This window comes from Ranitomeya variabilis, chromosome 6 (assembly GCF_051348905.1).
Source record: "Ranitomeya variabilis isolate aRanVar5 chromosome 6, aRanVar5.hap1, whole genome shotgun sequence".
NCBI classification, from domain to species: domain Eukaryota; kingdom Metazoa; phylum Chordata; class Amphibia; order Anura; family Dendrobatidae; genus Ranitomeya; species Ranitomeya variabilis.
The window spans coordinates 386605118-386623482 of record NC_135237.1 but is presented as its reverse complement, the minus strand read 5'-3'; the positions used below and the strand labels follow the sequence as shown (position 1 = coordinate 386623482).

Sequence of the window (18365 nt, the reverse complement as noted above, 5' to 3'; positions counted from 1 at the left end):
TGGCCGCGGGCTGCGCATGTTGTCGGTTCTCCCTGTTTGCCCCCACCCCCGATGGAGTCCTCATGGATGTGATGCACATCATTGTCATCACTGGAACATTTGCTCCTGATGCGCATTGCACCCGAGACGCCGGGAGTGATGGACTGGCACCGGAAGTTCTGCCACCACGCGCTGATTAACCGCGATATGCCACATGTGATTCTAGGCGTTTGATTGGTAAGACTCCCATGCTGGGGGACATTTAAGGCTTTCATTTAGCACAGACACACAGCCCCCCGAGGAAGCGATAGCGAAATGTGCCTCGGGGCCTCGGCGCGATGCACAGGCATCCACATTGTTGAGACATGGGTAAGAGGTTTGTGATTTGCATCTATGTCAGCACTAAGGGACCCTTTTACATGTAGCCTTTTGGTGATATACGGTGTCATGAGTCTTTGTCATTGTTATATGGAACCGGGGATGATCCACATGATATACTTATAAAAGAATTCTTATATGGACGTGGCTTAGACCCAGTTGTATGTCCCGTTTGGCTCCTCCTTTTCCCCATATGTCTATAGTTCAGGGTTAGTGTTGAGCATTCCGATACCGCAAGTATCGGGTAGCGGCCGATATTTGCTGTATCGGAATTCCGATACCGAGTTCCGATATTTTTGTGATATCGGAAATCGGAATCAGAAGTTCCCAGTGTATGGTTCCCAGGGTCTGGAGGAGAGGAGACTCTCTTTCAGGCCCTGGGATCCATATTCATGTAAAAAATAAAGAATAAAAATAAAAAATATGGATATACTCACCCCTCCGGCGGACCCTGGACCTTAGCGATGTAACCGGCAGCCTCCGTTCCTAAGAATGCAGAGTGAAGGACCTTCGATGACGTCACGGCTTGTGATTGGTCGCGTGACCGCTCATGTGACCGCTCACGCGACCAATCACAAGCCACGACGTCATCGCAGGTCCTACACACTGCATTCTTAGGAACGGAGGCTGCCGGTTACATCGCTAAGGTCCAGGGTCCGCCGGAGGGGTGAGTATATCCATATTTTTTATTTGTATTCTTTATTTTTTACATGAATATGGATCCCAGGGCCTGAAGGAGAGTTTCCTCTCCTTCAGACCCTGGGAACCATCATGGATACCTTCCGATATTTGTGTCCCATTGACTTGTATTGGTATCGGGTATCGGTATCGGCGAGATCCGATATTTTGCCGGTATCGGCCGATCCAATCCGATACCGATACTTTCGAATATCGGAAGGTATCGCTCAAAACACTATTCAGGGTATATAACACAGCTTTTATGCTATTGGATGGTATTGATCCCTGTTCTAATTATTTTTTGCCTGTGTGGTCGCACCATGGTTGCATTATTATTCTCTGGTTTTAAACAGTGTGCTATTTTCATTATATGTGTGATGTAATTTATTTGTATAATAATCTTTAAATTATTTTCTTGCCCTGATATAATTGTTAAAAATAAAGTTCTTTTTGCACTTTTGTACCAATTGGGTTGATATGATATTTTTTTCATTTAAAACAAATGTGTTTATTTGATTTACTAATTAGGGATTTAAGCTCCCATAGGTTCTTTATTGCTTATATAGAGGACTTAGGAGTGTATTATACTATATGGAGGACTGAGGAGTGCATTATGCTATATGGAGCACTATGAGGAGTGTATTGTACTATATGGAGAACTGAGCAGTGTATTTTAATATATGGAGGACTATGATTAGTGTATTATACTATATGGAGGACTGAGGAGTGTATTTTAATTTATGGAGCACTATGAGGAGTGTGTTATAGTATATGGAGGACTATGGGTAGTGTATAATACTATATGGGGGACAGAGGAGTGTATTTTAATATAAGGAGGACTATAGGGAGTATATTATACTATATGGAGGACTATGGGGAGTGTATTATACTATATGGAGGATTATGGGGCACATTATATTATATGGAGGACTATGGGGTGTGCATTTTACAATATGGAGGATTGTGGTGCACATTATACTATGTGGAGGACTATTGGATATATTATACTAAACAATCAAAATGCTGCCTATTCATCGAGTGATTGGATTGTTTATGCCGGAACAAAAATCATTGTACTCAGCAGCATATCGCCAGTGTAAACTGTATGCTGCTGATAACATGATACTGTATGGGGACAGATTGATCCATTAGTGATCGTTCTGTTCCCATCATTCTTTCAGTTGGTGTAAAGAGGCCAGGAAACAAGTGAGCGACTTCAATATTGTCGATCACACTCGTTTAGCGGCCTGAACTCAGCGCATGTAAATACAACAGAAATGCTTCTGTGTGATGTGCAATATGTCACCATTTGGTGCCCCATTTTAATATTTTGCCTAGGGCCCCGCTTTGCCTAAAACCGACCCTGGTTAGGTGATAAGATTATGCTATTCTCCTGTTTATGGTTTATACATGACTAGCATTCTGGAGAGAATTTAAACTGTCCAAAGGTTTTTCTTTCACAAATACTACAACCTCAATTATAAATGCCACCTAAGACGCAAATATTTATGCACTAGAAAAAAAACTTTTTTAGTTCTACTTGCTAACTAATAAGTGTTCTTTAATTATTCTATCTATGTTAAATAGAATACATAATAAATACATGCCACATACTGCCTTACCTTAATTCTTCTTTTCATACCCTAGTTGTATTGTATTCAGTTTCGTGTTTGTTTAGAGACCCAATGAGGCAGAACCTGGAATGTTATGGCTATTTCATTCATTGTGTTTGCGTAAAACAGATTACATTTAGAAGATGATCATAAATAACACATCACACAGTACAAAAACACGGGCATGCAAAACAGTAAAGGAAGAGAAGAGTTTTTGAGAGATATTAGTGATTTTAATGTGCAAAGAAAGCATGTAGTGCATGTAAACAAACACATAAGCACAAGTATGCATGCAATACAAACACAGATAAACATACAGGTAGTGCTATAACATCCAATGGCTTATGGAACGGTTATTTCCCTGACAATTTGTATACAAATCTTCTTCACAGTCATTCAGTATGCATTATTTTATAAAAAGCTATTTTTCTTGTTTTTTTTTCTATTTTTTTATTATTAAAGTGCTCTGCTAATTTTTTTTACTGATTCATAAAATCGAACCAAATATTACTTCTAGTAATACTTTATCAACAGCACCGATAATAAGAACTGGTTATATTAACTAAACTTCAAATAATTTCATACATACTGTATATGTTAATGTTATTGCATGCATGCAGGAGCATGGCATAATTCGATATAGTAAAAAGTGCAACCCGGAAATTGAAATAGAAGCATTCACTGAAGAAGGAGGGTTAGTAATAGTTTTACGATCTATGGATGCATTGTCATTTAAAATTCTTATGAACCAGTGACTTAATTATAAAATGTTTAATGAGATGAAAAACAATATGCTTCATCATAAATGAGTGAGTGCTCATTCTACTTTTTTTTTACGTTATGTAAAATTTTAAAAGTTTCAAAAAATCAAAAAGTTATGGAAAGGGAAATGATGAAACATAAAAATATGAAAGTATATATTTGGAGAAACGAGCAAGTCCATAAGGAAATGTCCTCATCAAAAATTTATTGATACTGACCGCTGGACTGATTTGTCATGTCTGGATAGCCTGTGACTTGTCGTGGGAACCTCTTCAATTTCATCAATGTCACATGTGTCTGTGGCATCCTGTGAATAACTATGCTTCATGACCAGGATGTTTCTTCTATTCATAGGCTGTAGATTGGGTTTAGCAGGCTGGTTTGGTGTGTCTGTTAGTATGGGTGCTTCTCTTGTACTAAGGTTACTACGGCTGCCCTTAGCGCTTGACAGTTGTGATCCACAGTGATGGTCATGAATGCATTTTGAAGATGATCTTCGTAATTTATGGTAATTTTCAAAATCATCTGCAACATCAGCAATGTCTGCTGCAGCTCCTGAACCTCTAAGAGTGCATAATTCATAATGTGGAGGCTCAAACACCTCCTGAAATACTGTTTGATCAAAGTCTGCCTTCCTTTGGATGAACTTTTTACGAGGCTGTTTGATTTGTACTATTACAGAGATAATAATGAGAATGATGACAATGCAAGAAGAGACCCCTATAACTGTCCCACTGGTGTTTGTAAGCTGGTCCAAAAGGCTGGATTTTCTTTTTTCTGCAGGGTAAGAGCATTGAACAAATATTATTGGCTAAGAAAACAATAGCATTTTATGAAGTAAACAAATTGCTACATTGTTAGTTAAGTATTGTATCCAAATATATGATATGGTATTTATATTGGGGAAGATACATGTAAGCTCTGTATGTGGTACTCAAAGCAGATTGCTTCCCGATAATAGCACAAAAAAAAAATATTTTTTTTCTGACATCTCATTTAGGCTTTTTTCATATTGCGTTTGGGTGATCCATTTAATGGATCAGTTACTTAGTGGCATTAATGCTATGTAACGGATCCGTTAACGTGCCCATATACTTCCACTGTCGTAGCGCTCCCTAATGCATGTCAAAATCGGCATGCATTAGCGATGATGTGTAACTTTGTGATGCACCCTTGAACGTGGTCTACTGTGTTCAAGGGTAGGTTAGGTCTAACACACAGTGAACGTATGAGTTCGCTGTGCATAGACCTCTATTGCTAATGCATGCCAACGCAATGGTACCATGCATTAGTGCGATTGTAGTAAAAAAGAGATTTTGTGCATCAGCGTTAGCGCATCCGTTTAATGGATCTGCTAAACGGATGCCACTAACACGATGTGAACCTAGCCTAAAAACTCTATCCTGGAAGAAAATATGTAGAACTATAGAACAGAGAAAAAGTAGGAAGAAGCTTCATATTACTGTACCAGGCGATGTTTTGCGTCTACTGTGGCTTGCTGCTAAAGAAGCTCTTTGGTGCCTAGAGTTTTGTATGGCTTGGCTCTGTAATGGAGCACTGTGACCACCTTTGCTATAGAAATACTGTCAATTTTTTTATATGAGCACAGTGGCTGGATTGATTCTTAAAATGTTGAGGTCTTTATAATGGAGGCATAGTAGATGGAACATAATGGGTACTATAATTGATTATTTCATATGCACTATAGCTGACATTTTCAATTTAGACATAGTGAAAGTTGGCATTATAAGGGAATTAGTGACATGCTCTGTTATGAAAGCTTTGTGGCCAGCTCTTACATGATACAGAAATTAAAACCGAAAAAATAATAAACAAAAAAAATCAAGAAAACAGTTGAATCAGTCAATCATCATATTAGAATGCTGTAAAATAGGTCTTGAAGGTGGTGGCCATATTTTATGTTGGGAAAACCTGATGACATATGGTACTCCAAAAAGTGCAACTGAGAATTTGGCATAACCCAACAGTTTTATTAAATGTAGATATCTAGATATGTTTTTTTTTTATATTTGAAAATAATTCTACTCCACCTCTATATAGATACAGAAAGATATATTTTGATGACAAGTGATGTGATCTAATTTTTAATAGATAAGGAAATCTTCTTCTGCAGCACAGCTGACACAAGGATAGAGGTCGCTTAGCAGTTGAACTGAGTCAGACTACTAGATGAATTACTTCATCACATCACTAGACATGAAACCACAGAAAACGAAACAGAGAACTGCTTCATTAGCTAAGTGACTTGAAGTAGCCTGGTTCTGAAATTGGAATTGAAGATCAGAGTTGCTACCAAAATAAACTATATGGACTGTAATAGTTTATAATACCCAAACTATTGCCAAACTGCAAGATTTTTGCATTAATCTTATCAATTCTACAACCCCAATTCAAAAACATTGGGACACTGTGTAAAATGTAAAGAAAACAAGAATTCAATAATGTGGAAATCTCATATAACCATATTTTATTTACAACAGAACATAGAACAAACATCAGAAGTTAAAAGTTACACTTTTTTTTCCATTTCATTTGAAAAAAATAACTCATTTAGTAATTGATGGCAGCAACACATCTAAAAACATTTGTACAGGATTAACAAAAGGCTGCAAAATTAAGTGGTGCTAATGAAAAATAGCTTGTGGGTAGTGTTGAGCGATACCGTCTGATACTTGAAAGTATCGGTATCGGATAGTATCGGCCGATACCCGAAAAGTATTGGATATCACCGATACTGATACCCGATACCAATACAAGTCAATGGGACACCAAGTATCGGAAGTAGTGTTGAGCGATACCGTCCGATACTTGAAAGTATCGGTATCGGAAAGTATCGGCCGATACCGGCAAAGTATCGGATCCAATCCGATACCGATACCTGATACCAATACAAGTCAATGGGACTCAAGTATCGGACGGTATTCCTGATGGTTCCCAGGGTCTGAAGGAGAGGAAACTCTCCTTCAGGCCCTGGGAACCATATTAATGTGTAAAAGAAAGAATTAAAATAAAAAATATTGCTATACTCACCTGTCCGACGCAGCCGGGACCTCAGCGAGGGAACCGGCAGCGTTGTTTGTTTAAAATTCGCGCTTTTACTTGGTTACGTGAGGTCCCGGCTTGTGATTGGTCAGGGCGGCCATGTTGCCGGGACGCGGACCAATCACAGCAAGCCGTGACGAAATTACGTCACGGCTTGCTGTGATTGGTCCGCGTCCCGGCAACATGGCCGCCATTAACCAATCACAAGCCGTGACGTCACGGGAGGCTGGACATGCGCGTATTTTGAAAAGCGCGCGTGTCCAGCCTCCAGTGACGTCCCGGCTTGTGATTGGTTAATGGCGGCCATGTTGCCGGGACGTCACTGGAGGCTGGACACGCGCGCTTTTCAAAATACGCGCATGTCCAGCCTCCCGTGACGTCCCGGCTTGTGATTGGTTAATGGCGGCCATGTTGCCGGGACGTCACTGGAGGCTGGACACGCGCGCTTTTCAAAATACGCGCATGTCCAGCCTCCCGTGACGTCCCGGCTTGTGATTGGTTAATGGCGGCCATGTTGCCGGGACGTCACTGGAGGCTGGACACGCGCGCTTTTCAAAATACGCGCATGTCCAGCCTCCCGTGACGTCCCGGCTTGTGATTGGTTAATGGCGGCCATGTTGCCGGGACGTCACTGGAGGCTGGACACGCGCGCTTTTCAAAATACGCGCATGTCCAGCCTCCCGTGACGTCACGGCTTGTGATTGGTTAATGGCGGCCATGTTGCCGGGACGCGGACCAATCACAGCAAGCCGTGACGTAATTTCGTCACGGCTTGCTGTGATTGGTCCGCGTCCCGGCAACATGGCCGCCCTGACCAATCACAAGCCGGGACTTCACGTAACCAAGTAAAAGCGCGAAATTTAAACAAACAACGCTGCCGGTTCCCTCGCTGAGGTCCCGGCTGCGTCGGACAGGTGAGTATAGCGATATTTTTTATTTTAATTCTCTTTTTTACACATTATTACATTAATGTTGTTGCGATACCCGATACCCGATACCACAAAAGTATCGGATCTCGGTATCGGAAATTCCGATACAGCAAGTATCGGCCGATACCCGATACTTGCAGTATCGGAATGCTCAACACTAATCGGAAGGTATCCTGATGGTTCCCAGGGTCTGAAGGAGAGGAAACTCTCCTTCAGGCCCTGGGATCCATATTACTGTGTAAAATAAAGAATTTAAATAAAAAATATTTATATACTCACCTCTCCGGAGGCCCCTGGACATCACTGCTGGTAACCGGCAGCCTTCTTTGCTTAAAATGAGCGCGTTTAGGGCCTTCCATGACGTCACGGATTCTGATTGGTTGCGTGCCGCTCATGTGACCGCCACGCGACCAATCACAAGCCGCGACGTCATTCTCAGGTCCTAAATTCCTAGAATGAGGAGAGGCAGAGTCTCTCAGAAGCAAAAATGGTTAGAGGTTCACCAATCTGTCACCAACTACATTTAAAAATTGTGGGGAAAAATCAGAAAAAGCTAAAAATGTCCCTCAATATAAAATTTCAAAGACTATTTTACAATCTACAGTACATAATATCAAAATATTCAGAGATTCTGGAGAAACTAATGTACACAAGTAACAAGGCTGCCAGTCAATATTCGATATTCGTGATTTATGGAACCTCAGGGCAATGAACTAAAAAACCGTCATTCAAATCACTGCATGGGCTCAAAAATACTTTTTAAATTATTGTCTGTTATCATAGTTTGCCTTGTAATCCATAAATGCAAGTTTAAATTCTATCATACAAAAAAGAAGCTATACAGTGGCTCACAAACGTATTCACTCCCATGGCTTTTTATCTATTTTGTTACAGTACAGCATTTGTTTAAATATTTTTGTAATCTAAGTTGGTGAAGTGAAGTGAGAAAAATATAGACAAAAAATTAAATTTATAGGATCAAATAACTAAAAATTGGCATGTGCATATGTATTCACCCCTTTTGCCAAGAAGCCCCTAAAAATTTCTGGTGGAAGCAATCACCTTCATAAGTCACACGTTTAGTGAAAGGAAGACCATTTGTGTGCAATCTAAGTGTCACCTGGTCTGTCAATATACACACCTTTTCTGAAAGGCCACAGAGGCTTCAACAACATTAAGCAAGCGGCACCATTAACCAAGCAACACCATGGAGACCAAGGAGATCTCCAAACAAGTCAGGGACAAAGGTGATGAGAAGTACAAGTCAGATTTGGGTTATGAAAAACCATCCCAATCTCTGATGAACCACCCGGATCACCATCAAATCTATTTATATAATTGCCTTGTAATGTTTTCATTTCCTGTTCTGTCCAGAAGCCACTGTATCCCAGAATTCCAAGAGGAGGAAGTTCACCGACCACCATATTGGGACACCCAAGTGATTGGTGTCTCAATATGGAAACTGCTGCTGGTACTAAGCTATAGTGCGGTACCACAAGTGGAACACCATCGCACCACGCACAAACAAACACGCCGTACGCACCCCACACTCACACTCACTCAGCCTCTTGGCGGTACCACCAGCAGAAACACCATCAGTAACCATCCCTGAGACCTCTATGGTTACTGATGCCTGCCTGCTGTGAGTGCCACCCTGTGGTCGGTGCTGATAGCAAGCCTGCAATTCAGCTACATAGCAGCGATCTGATAATCGCTGCTATGTAGCTGAGCCGATCGAGTTGTGCCAGCTTCTTGCCTCCCACGGAGGCTATTGAAGCATGGCAAAAGTAGAAAAAAGTTAAAAATAAATAAATAAATAAATAAAAGTTAAAATCACCCCCCTTTCGCCCCATTCAAAATAAAGCAATAAAAAAATCAAACCTACACATATTTGGTATCGCCGCTTTCAGAATCACCCGATCTATCAATAAAAAAAAAAGATTAACCTCGCTAAATGGCGTAGCGAGAAAAAAATTGAAACGCTAGAATTACGTTTTTTTGGTCGCCGCGACATTGCATTAAAATGCAATAACGAGTGATCAAAAGAAAGTATGTGCACAAACATGAAATCATTAAAAACACCAGCTCGGCACGCAAAAAATAAGCCCTCACCCAACCCCAGATCACGAAAGATGGAGACGCTACAGGTATCGGACAATGGCACATTTTTTTTTTAAGCAAAGTTTGGAATTTTTTTCACCACATAGATAAAAAAGAACCTAGGCATGTTTGGTGTCTATGACCTCATAATGACCTGGAAAATCAAAATGGCAGGTCATTTTTAGCATTAAGTGAACCTAGCAAAAAAGTAAAACAAAAAACAAGTGTGGCATTGCACTTTTTTTTTCCAATGTCACCGCAATTGGAATTTTTTTCCCGGTTTCCAGTACATGACATGGTAAAACCAATGATGTCGTTCAAAAGTAAAACTCCTCCTGCAAAAAATAAGCCCTCATATGGCCATATTGATGGAAAAATAAAAAAGTTATGGCTCTGGGAAGGAGGGGAGCGAAAAACGAACACGGAAAAATGGAAAATCCAAAGGTCATGAAGGGGTTAAGATTGTTGTTCATCAGAGGAAACCATCTAACTTGAAAGTGCTGAATCAGGTTTGAGAAATGGGCAAAAATCCCAATGGCAAGTTGCAGAAAGCTCATGGAGACTTATCCAAAGCTACTTGCAGCTATAAGTACCGCAAAAGGAGGTTCTACACTAAAGTTTTCAGTTATTTTATTCTATTTGTTTTTTGCCGCACAATAAAAAGAAAACTAAATGTTCACAGTCGTGGGCATGTTCTTTACATGAACTTATGCAAACCATAAAAAAAACCTGTGAAATTCCAGGTTGTAAGTTAGCAAAACAGGAAAAATGCCAAAGGAGGTGAATACTTTCACAAGACACTGTATATGAAAACAATTTAGAAAGCTGCAGTCTTCTTTAGGCCAAAGCTCATTTAAAATGGACGGAGACAAAATGAAAAACTGTTCTGTGGTACGATGAATAAAATTTGAAACTCTTTATGATAAACATGAAAGCCATGTCCTGCGGACTACACAGGAAAGGGACCGACCAACTTGTTATCAGGACATGATTCATAAGCCTTTCTCTTTAATGGTATCACTATTTGTATAGAATATTCTGAAAGAGAAAAAATAAAGAAGACGTAGCACAATCTAAGCATAGTAAGTTTATGTCAAATTTCAAAAGGTGAGTTGAATAAGGAAACTTGCTCAACTGATATAGTTGTGCTGTCAGAGGCACAACTTTCATTTTGATTTGGATTCAAAAGTAATAGACTGCAGCTATTCGCAGAGAAACAGGGGAAACGGCTTCCAGGGGTTTCCCACAGTGGAAGAATCAGAAATGGAGACCAGGATCAGCGCTGTCTTCTGTTGCGACAACTGGAATCAAGGACAGTGTATTTTTGATTGCTCATTACTTGTTTTCACAGCCACACTGCTCAGTACTGAATGAAGGACATTACAGTTGAGGCCAAAAGTATTGACACCCCCGCAATTCTGTCAGATAATACTCAGTTTCTTCATGAAAATGATTGCAATCACAAATTCTTCAGTATTATTATCTTCATTTAATTTGTCTTAAATGAAAAAACACAAAAGAGAATGAAGCAAAAAGCAAACCATTGATCATTTTACACAAAACTCCAAAAATGGGCCAGACAAAAGTATTGGCACCCTCAGCCTAATACTTGGTTGCACAGCCTTTAGCCAAAATAACTGCAACCAACCGCTTCCGGTAACCATCAATGAGTTTCTTACAATGCTCTGCTGGAATTTTAGACCATTCTTCTTTGGCAAACTGCTCCAGGTCCCTGATATTTGAAGGGTGCCTTCTCCAAACTGCCATTTTTAGATCTCTCCACAGGTGTTCTATGGGATTCAGGTCTGGACTCATTGCTGGCCACCTTAGAAGTCTCCAGTGCTTTCTCTCAAACCATTTTCTAGTGCTTTTTGAAGCATGTTTTGGGTCATTGTCCTGCTGGAAGACCCATGACCTCAGAGGGAGACCCAGCTTTCTCACACTGGGCCCTACATTATGCTGCAAAATTTGTTGTTAGTCTTCAGACATCATAATGCCATGCACACGGTCAAGCAGTCCAGTGCAAGAGGCAGCAAAGCAACCCCAAAACATCAGGGAACCTCCGCCATGTTTGACTGTAGGGACCATGTTCTTTTCTTTGAATGCCTCTTTTTTTTCTCCTGTAAACTCTATGTTGATGCCTTTGCTCAAAAAAGCTCTACTTTTGTCTCATCTGACCAGAGAACATTCTTCCAAGACATTTTAGTTTTTTTCAGGTAAGTTTTGGCAAACTCCAGCCTTGGGGTAAGAAGTGGGGTCTTCCTGGGTCTCCTACCATACAGTCCCTTTTCATTCAGACGCCAACGGATAGTACGGGTTGATACTGTTGTACCCTTGGACTGCAGGGCAGCTTGAACTTGTTTGGATGTTAGTGAAGGTTCTTTATCCAACATCCGCTTTATTGATTTAGTTATTGCCAACACCTGTTAGGTGCCACAGGTAAGTTACAGGTGCTGTTAATTACACAAATTAGAGAAGCATCACATGATTTTTCGAACATTGCCAATACTTTTGTCCACCCCTTTTTTATGTTTGGTGTGGAATTATATCCAATTTGGCTTTAGGACAATTCTTTTTTGTGTTTTTTCATTTAAGACAAATTAAATGAAGATAATAATAACAAAGAATGTGTGTTTGCAATCATTATCAGGAAGAAACTGAGTATTATCTGACAGAATTGCAGGGGTGTCAATACTTTTGGCTACAACTGTATAAAACAGTTCTGAGTAGTGTGGCTGCGAATCCAGCAATGAGCAATCAAAAAGACTCCTTAATTTAATCATGGCAACAGAAGACAGCGCTGATCCTAGTCTGCATTTCTGATCTTTAATGGTATGAGATTGAATTAGTGCATATAGCATAGGCAATTTACACATCTTGAAATGCACTATTTATGCTGAGAATTTTATAGAGGATTTATAACATTTTCTTTCATCAAGAAAGTTACTATTTCACAAAAAGCCATACATATATCAGCAAGGTAATGCTAAACCACATATTGGTTTACATACATCAAAATAGCATGGCTTCGAAGAAGAATTTTAGGTGATGAACTGGCCGCCTACAGTCTAGACTTTTCACCAATAAAAAATATTGAAAAAAAAAAGGCAAACAAGACCCAGGACTGTTGAGTACCTAAAATCCCACATCAGACAAGAATAGGACAACATCTCTCTACCAAAACTCCAGCAATTAGTCTCCTTATTTCGCAGACATCTACAGACTATTGTAAAAAGAAGAGCAGATGCTATACAATGGAAGAGATGTGAGATGTGTTGCTGCCATTAATCTCTAAATGAATTAATTTTTCAAATAAAGGTTTTTTTATTCAGAGGGACCACCATAATCATTTTTTAGTGTTATGTCATTTAGAGATGGAGAAATAATGTATGAGAATTCATAGCAATTTAATAATATTGTGAAAAATAGCTTTGTACATTTTCAAAATTAATAATAAAAAGGTTGTCGATAGATAACCTGTATGGAATTCAAACTTGATGCTAAACAACATACACTGCTCAAAAAAATAAAGGGAACACTAAAATCCCACATCCTAGATATCACTGAATGAAATATTCCAGTTATATATCTTTATTCATTACATAGTGGAATGTGTTGAGAACAATAAAATGTAAAAATGATCAACCTAAATCACAACTAATATCCCATGAAGGTATGGGGTTGGAATGATGCTCAAAATCAAAGTGGAAAATGAAGTTACAAGATGATCCAAATTCAGTGGAAATGCCTCAAAACAAGGAAATGATGCTCAGTAGTGTGTGTGGCCTCCACGTGCCTGTATGACCTCCCTACAATGCCTGGTGTATGCTCCTGATGAGGCGACAGATGGTCTCCTGAGAGATCTCCTGCCAAACCTGGACTAAAGCATCCGCCAACTCCTGGACCGTCTGTGGTGCAACGTGATGTTGGTGGATGGTGCGAGACAAGATGTCCCAGATGTGTTAAATCGGATTCAGATCTGGGGACCGAGCGGGCTAGTCCATAACTTCAATGCCTTCATCTTGCAGGAACTTCTGACACACTCCAGCCACATGAGGTCTGACATTGTCCTTTATTAGGAGGAACCCAGGGCCAACCGCACCAGCATATGGTCTCACAAGGGGCCTGAGGATCTCATCTCGGTACTTAATGGCAGTCAGGCTACCTCTTGTGAGCACATGGAGGGCTGTGCGGCCCTCCAAAGAAATGCCACCCCACACCATTACTGACCCACTGCCAAACCGGTCATGCTGAAGGATGTTGCAGGCAGCAAATCACTCTCCATGGTGTCTCCAGACTCTGTCACGTCTGTCACATGTGCCCAGTGTGAACCTGCTTTCATCTGTAAAGAGCACAGGGTGCCAGTCGTGAATTTGCTATGAGCACAATCCCCATCTGTGGACGTCAGGCACTCAGACCATCCTCATGGAGTTGGTTTCTGTTTGTACAGACACATGCACATTTGTGGCCTGCTGGAGGTCATTTTGCAGGGCTCTGGCAGTGCTCCTCCTGTTATTCCTTGCACAAAGGCTGAGGTAGCGGTCCTGCTGCTTGGTTGCTGCCCTCCTACGGCCCCCTCCATGTCTGCTGGTGTACTGGCCTGTCTCTTGATAGTGCCTCCAGCCTCTGGACACTACGTTGACAGACACAGCAAACCTTCTTGCCACAGCTCGCATTGATGTGCCATCCTGGATGAGCTGCACTACCTGAGCCACTTGTGTGGGTTGTAGAATTCGTCATGCTACCACGAGTGAGAAAGCATTGGTACTGAGATGTAGTCCGTGGACCCCACCTGCAGAACCACTCTTTTATTGTGTGTGTCTTGATAATTGCCAATAATTTCCATCTGTTGTCTATTCCATTTGCACAACAGCATGTGAAATTGATTGTCAAACAGTGTTGCTTCCTAAATGGACAGTTTGATTTCACAGAAGTTTGATTTACTTGGAGCTATATTCTGTTGTTTAAGTGTTCCCTTTATTTTTTTTGAGCAGTGTATATCATTTTATATATGCCAGCATCTATAATAACGCTAAACTCAGTGTTTATTATTATTTTGCTATTTTTAATATAATAAACTACTAAAATCAGTTCTTGTTCTAAGTATTACCTTTGCAGTGGTTTTCATCCCAAGGGTATACACAATTCTGAACTCCATTGCAGACCAATGTATTATTAATGCACATATTACTATGACAAAAAAATGAATTTGCTTCACACGGTGCTGAAAGGCAAGAGAGAAACATTAAATGAGAGTAATACTCATGTTTACTTAGTATAGTGTTCAAAAGAATTTGGCCATTGTAGAAGAGAAAAACAATCATAGCAAAACATTAAAATTTTATAGTAATACACAAAAACAACAAAGTCTTCAATATGTTGTCTTATTAGACTAGCTGTGAATGAAATGCAAAGTCCACCTGGGCTCTGTAAATAAACATAACCTTTTTGTTATCAGGTGTATTGGGACAATTTGCAAAATGTTGACATATAAAACTTGAATTATAAAATGAAAAAATATAATATAATATAATACCTTGGCTGTACCTCCATTTTTCTAAAGATCAAGATGAGCAGATCAGGCAAAATTTTAATTTGCCTGTTCACGCAGATTTTCCAAGGAAATTCGATTTGAGGAGAAGATATCCTCCATGAGTTTAATGTTCCTTTTTAGTTCTGGGGCTTCTTAAGACCTCAGAGCATGATAAACAAACAATGTAAAAAATATAAAAAATTGGTGTGTGTGCTCATAACTGGCCCAGGCCTCATCAGACCCAGACGTCCAGAGAACTGGAAATTTCAGTGCTTGCAGTTGAAATCAGAAGATGCAATATGGGCAGGATGGGTGGCAGTGAGGAGTGTAGGGGCTGAAAAGCAGAGTTGAGTGATGAGATAAATATAAAAGATTTTTTTAAACTTTTTTTATAGCCCTTTGACCCCTTTCTACCATTGGATGTACTATTCCATCCATGTGGGGTGGACCCTACTTCCCATGGACGGAATAGTACGTCCAGCGCGATCAGCCGCGCTCACGGGGGGAACGGCCGATTGCAGCCGGGTGTCAGCTGACTATCGCAGCTGATATCCAGCACATTAACCCCCAGAACGCTGCGATCAAAAATGATCACAGCGTTCCGGCAGCATAGGGAAGCATCGCACAGGGAGGGGGCTCCCTGCATGCTTCCCTGAGACCCTAGGAGCAACGCGATGTGCTCGTGTTGCTCCGAGGGTCTCCTACCTCCTACTCCCTGCAGGCCCCAGATCCAAAATGGCCACGGGGCTGCTTCCGGGTCCTGCAGGGAGGTGGCTTAACAGCGCCTGCTCAGAGCAAGCGCTGGTAAGCCTGCAGCCCAGCCTGTCAAATCACTGATCTGACACAGTGCTGTGTAAAGTGTCAGATCAGCGATCTGACCGTATAACTTGATGTCCCCCCTGGGGCAATGTTATAGTGTAAAAAATAAATATTCAGATGTGTAAAAAAAAAAAAAATCCTAAATAAAAAAGAAAAAATATATATTGTTCCCATAAATACATTTCCTTATCTAAATAAAAAAACAATAAAAGTACACATATTTAGTATCACTTCATCCATAACGACCCGACCTATAAAACTGTCCCACTAGTTAACCCCTTCAGTGACCCCTGGACGAAGCATTTCATTGGGAAACGCGCGTCGGGTATGGTGGATGCCTGGATCCCTTTCACTTGAACTGGTAATGCATGTTTAAAATTGTTTAAAACTGTTTATCTCTCACATGCACTCTATAGTGACTTTACTAATCTTACACGACCCCTGTCGGCCTCTATGAAAAGCAGAGTTGAGTGATGAGATAAATATAAAAGATTTTTTTTAACTTTTTTTATAGCCCTTTGACCCCTTTCTACCATTGGATGTACTATTCCATCCATGTGGGGTGGACCCTACTTCCCATGGACGGAATAGTACGTCCAGCGCGATCAGCCGCGCTCACGGGGGGAACGGCCGATTGCAGCCGGGTGTCAGCTGACTATCGCAGCTGATATCCAGCACATTAACCCCCAGAACGCTGCGATCAAAAATGATCACAGCGTTCCGGCAGCATAGGGAAGCATCGCACAGGGAGGGGGCTCCCTGCATGCTTCCCTGAGACCCTAGGAGCAACGCGATGTGCTCGTGTTGCTCCGAGGGTCTCCTACCTCCTACTCCCTGCAGGCCCCAGATCCAAAATGGCCACGGGGCTGCTTCCGGGTCCTGCAGGGAGGTGGCTTAATAGCACCTGCTCAGAGCAAGCGCTGGTAAGCCTGCAGCCCAGCCTGTCAAATCACTGATCTGACACAGTGCTGTGTAAAGTGTCAGATCAGCGATCTGACCCTATAACTTGATGTCCCCCCTGGGGCAATGTTATAGTGTAAAAAATAAATATTCAGATGTGTAAAAAAAAAAAAAATCCTAAATAAAAAAGAAAAAATATATATTGTTCCCATAAATACATTTCCTTATCTAAATAAAAAAAAACAATAAAAGTACACATATTTAGTATCACTTCATCCATAACGACCCGACCTATAAAACTGTCCCACTAGTTAACCTCTTCAGTGACCCCTGGACGAAGCATTTCATTGGGAAATGCGCGTCGGGTGTGGTGGATGCCTGGATCCCTTTCACTTGAACTGGTAATGCATGTTTAAAATTGTTTAAAACTGTTTATCTCTCACATGCACTCTATAGTGACTTTACTAATCTTACACGACCCCTGTCGGCCTCTATATGTATTGGTAGACTTAAATTGCTTTTGCTCACATAGGCTTATTTGATCGATGTGTCCTGTCGCATTGAATTAGTTCTCTTGTACTATATATAGCATTTGCTCACCTATACTGTGTCTGCATGCGAGTGGTTAACTGATAATCACTAACTAGCATAGTTTACTCTATGTTTGGTTATTAATACATCCATTGTTTCCAGGTGTATCCACCTTTCTCTTCCTGTTCATTTGGTTCTCACCTGTTTATTTTCATTGCTGTTTTACTACCAATTTTTTGGTTCTGTTTTTACTTTTTTGTTACAGTAAAATATTGGTTTTATCATGGTTATTCTTGTGTGTAGCCTTTTTCTATAGGTGTTTATATTGAGTTTATGGCTCTTACCTAGGATATATACATAGGTATTTCCTTGGTAGAATAAAACAAATTGGAGCTGAATTACATTTTGTGTGAAAAAAAGATAAATGTTATTTTTTTAAAAAACATGTGAATCACCTGAAGAGTTAATAAACTTCTTGAATGTGGTTTTGAGTACCTTAAGATGTAAAGATTTTAGAATAGTGTCACACTTGGTTATTTTCATATAGACCCCTCAAAATGACTTCAAATGTGATGTGGTCCCTAAAAAAAATGGTGTTGTAAAAACGAGAAATTGCTGGTCAAATTTAACCCTTATAACTTCCTAACAAAAAAAAATGTTTGTTCCAAAATTGTGCTGATGTAAAGTAGACATGTGGGAAATGTTACTTTTTAAGTAATTTGTGTGACATATCTCTGTGATTTAAGGGCATAAAAATTCAAAAAAAAGTGCAAAATTTTCAGAATTTTCGCCAAATTTCTGTTTTTTTCACAAATAAACGCAGGTAATATCAAATACATTTTAACATTATCATGAAGTACAATATGTAACGAGAAAACAAAGTTAGAATCATCAGGATCCGTTGAAGCGTTCCAGAGTTATAACATCATAAAGGGACAGTGGTCAGAATTGTAAAAATTGGCCCGTCATTAACGTGCAAACCACCCTTGGGGGTAAAGGGGTTAAAGTTCAGAAAAATGGCAGCCAGCTGTTGCCATTTTGTTGCATCCATGAGGAATTGAATTATAAAAAATTCAACAT

At 40.3% G+C, this 18365-nt stretch overlaps 1 protein-coding gene across 3 annotated transcripts in view; it reads right to left on the bottom strand.

Moving 5' to 3' along the window:
* The window catches only part of NETO1 (neuropilin and tolloid like 1), a 358129-nt gene that overhangs the window by 9678 nt on the left and 330086 nt on the right, over positions 1 to 18365 (bottom strand). The window contains exons 8-10 of one of the 3 annotated variants that reach the window (XR_013216996.1): positions 14613 to 14726; positions 3629 to 4187; positions 2658 to 2746 (exon numbers count right to left, since the gene is read on the bottom strand). Coding sequence is in view for 2 of the 3 variants with exons in the window: in XM_077270101.1 (XP_077126216.1) it covers positions 2672 to 2732; positions 3629 to 4187; positions 14613 to 14726 (734 nt within the window). In the remaining variant the exon portion in view is untranslated. The remainder of the gene's footprint in view (positions 1 to 2657; positions 2747 to 3628; positions 4188 to 14612; positions 14727 to 18365) is intronic. The other 2 variants (XM_077270101.1, XM_077270102.1) reach the window with 2 other exon arrangements.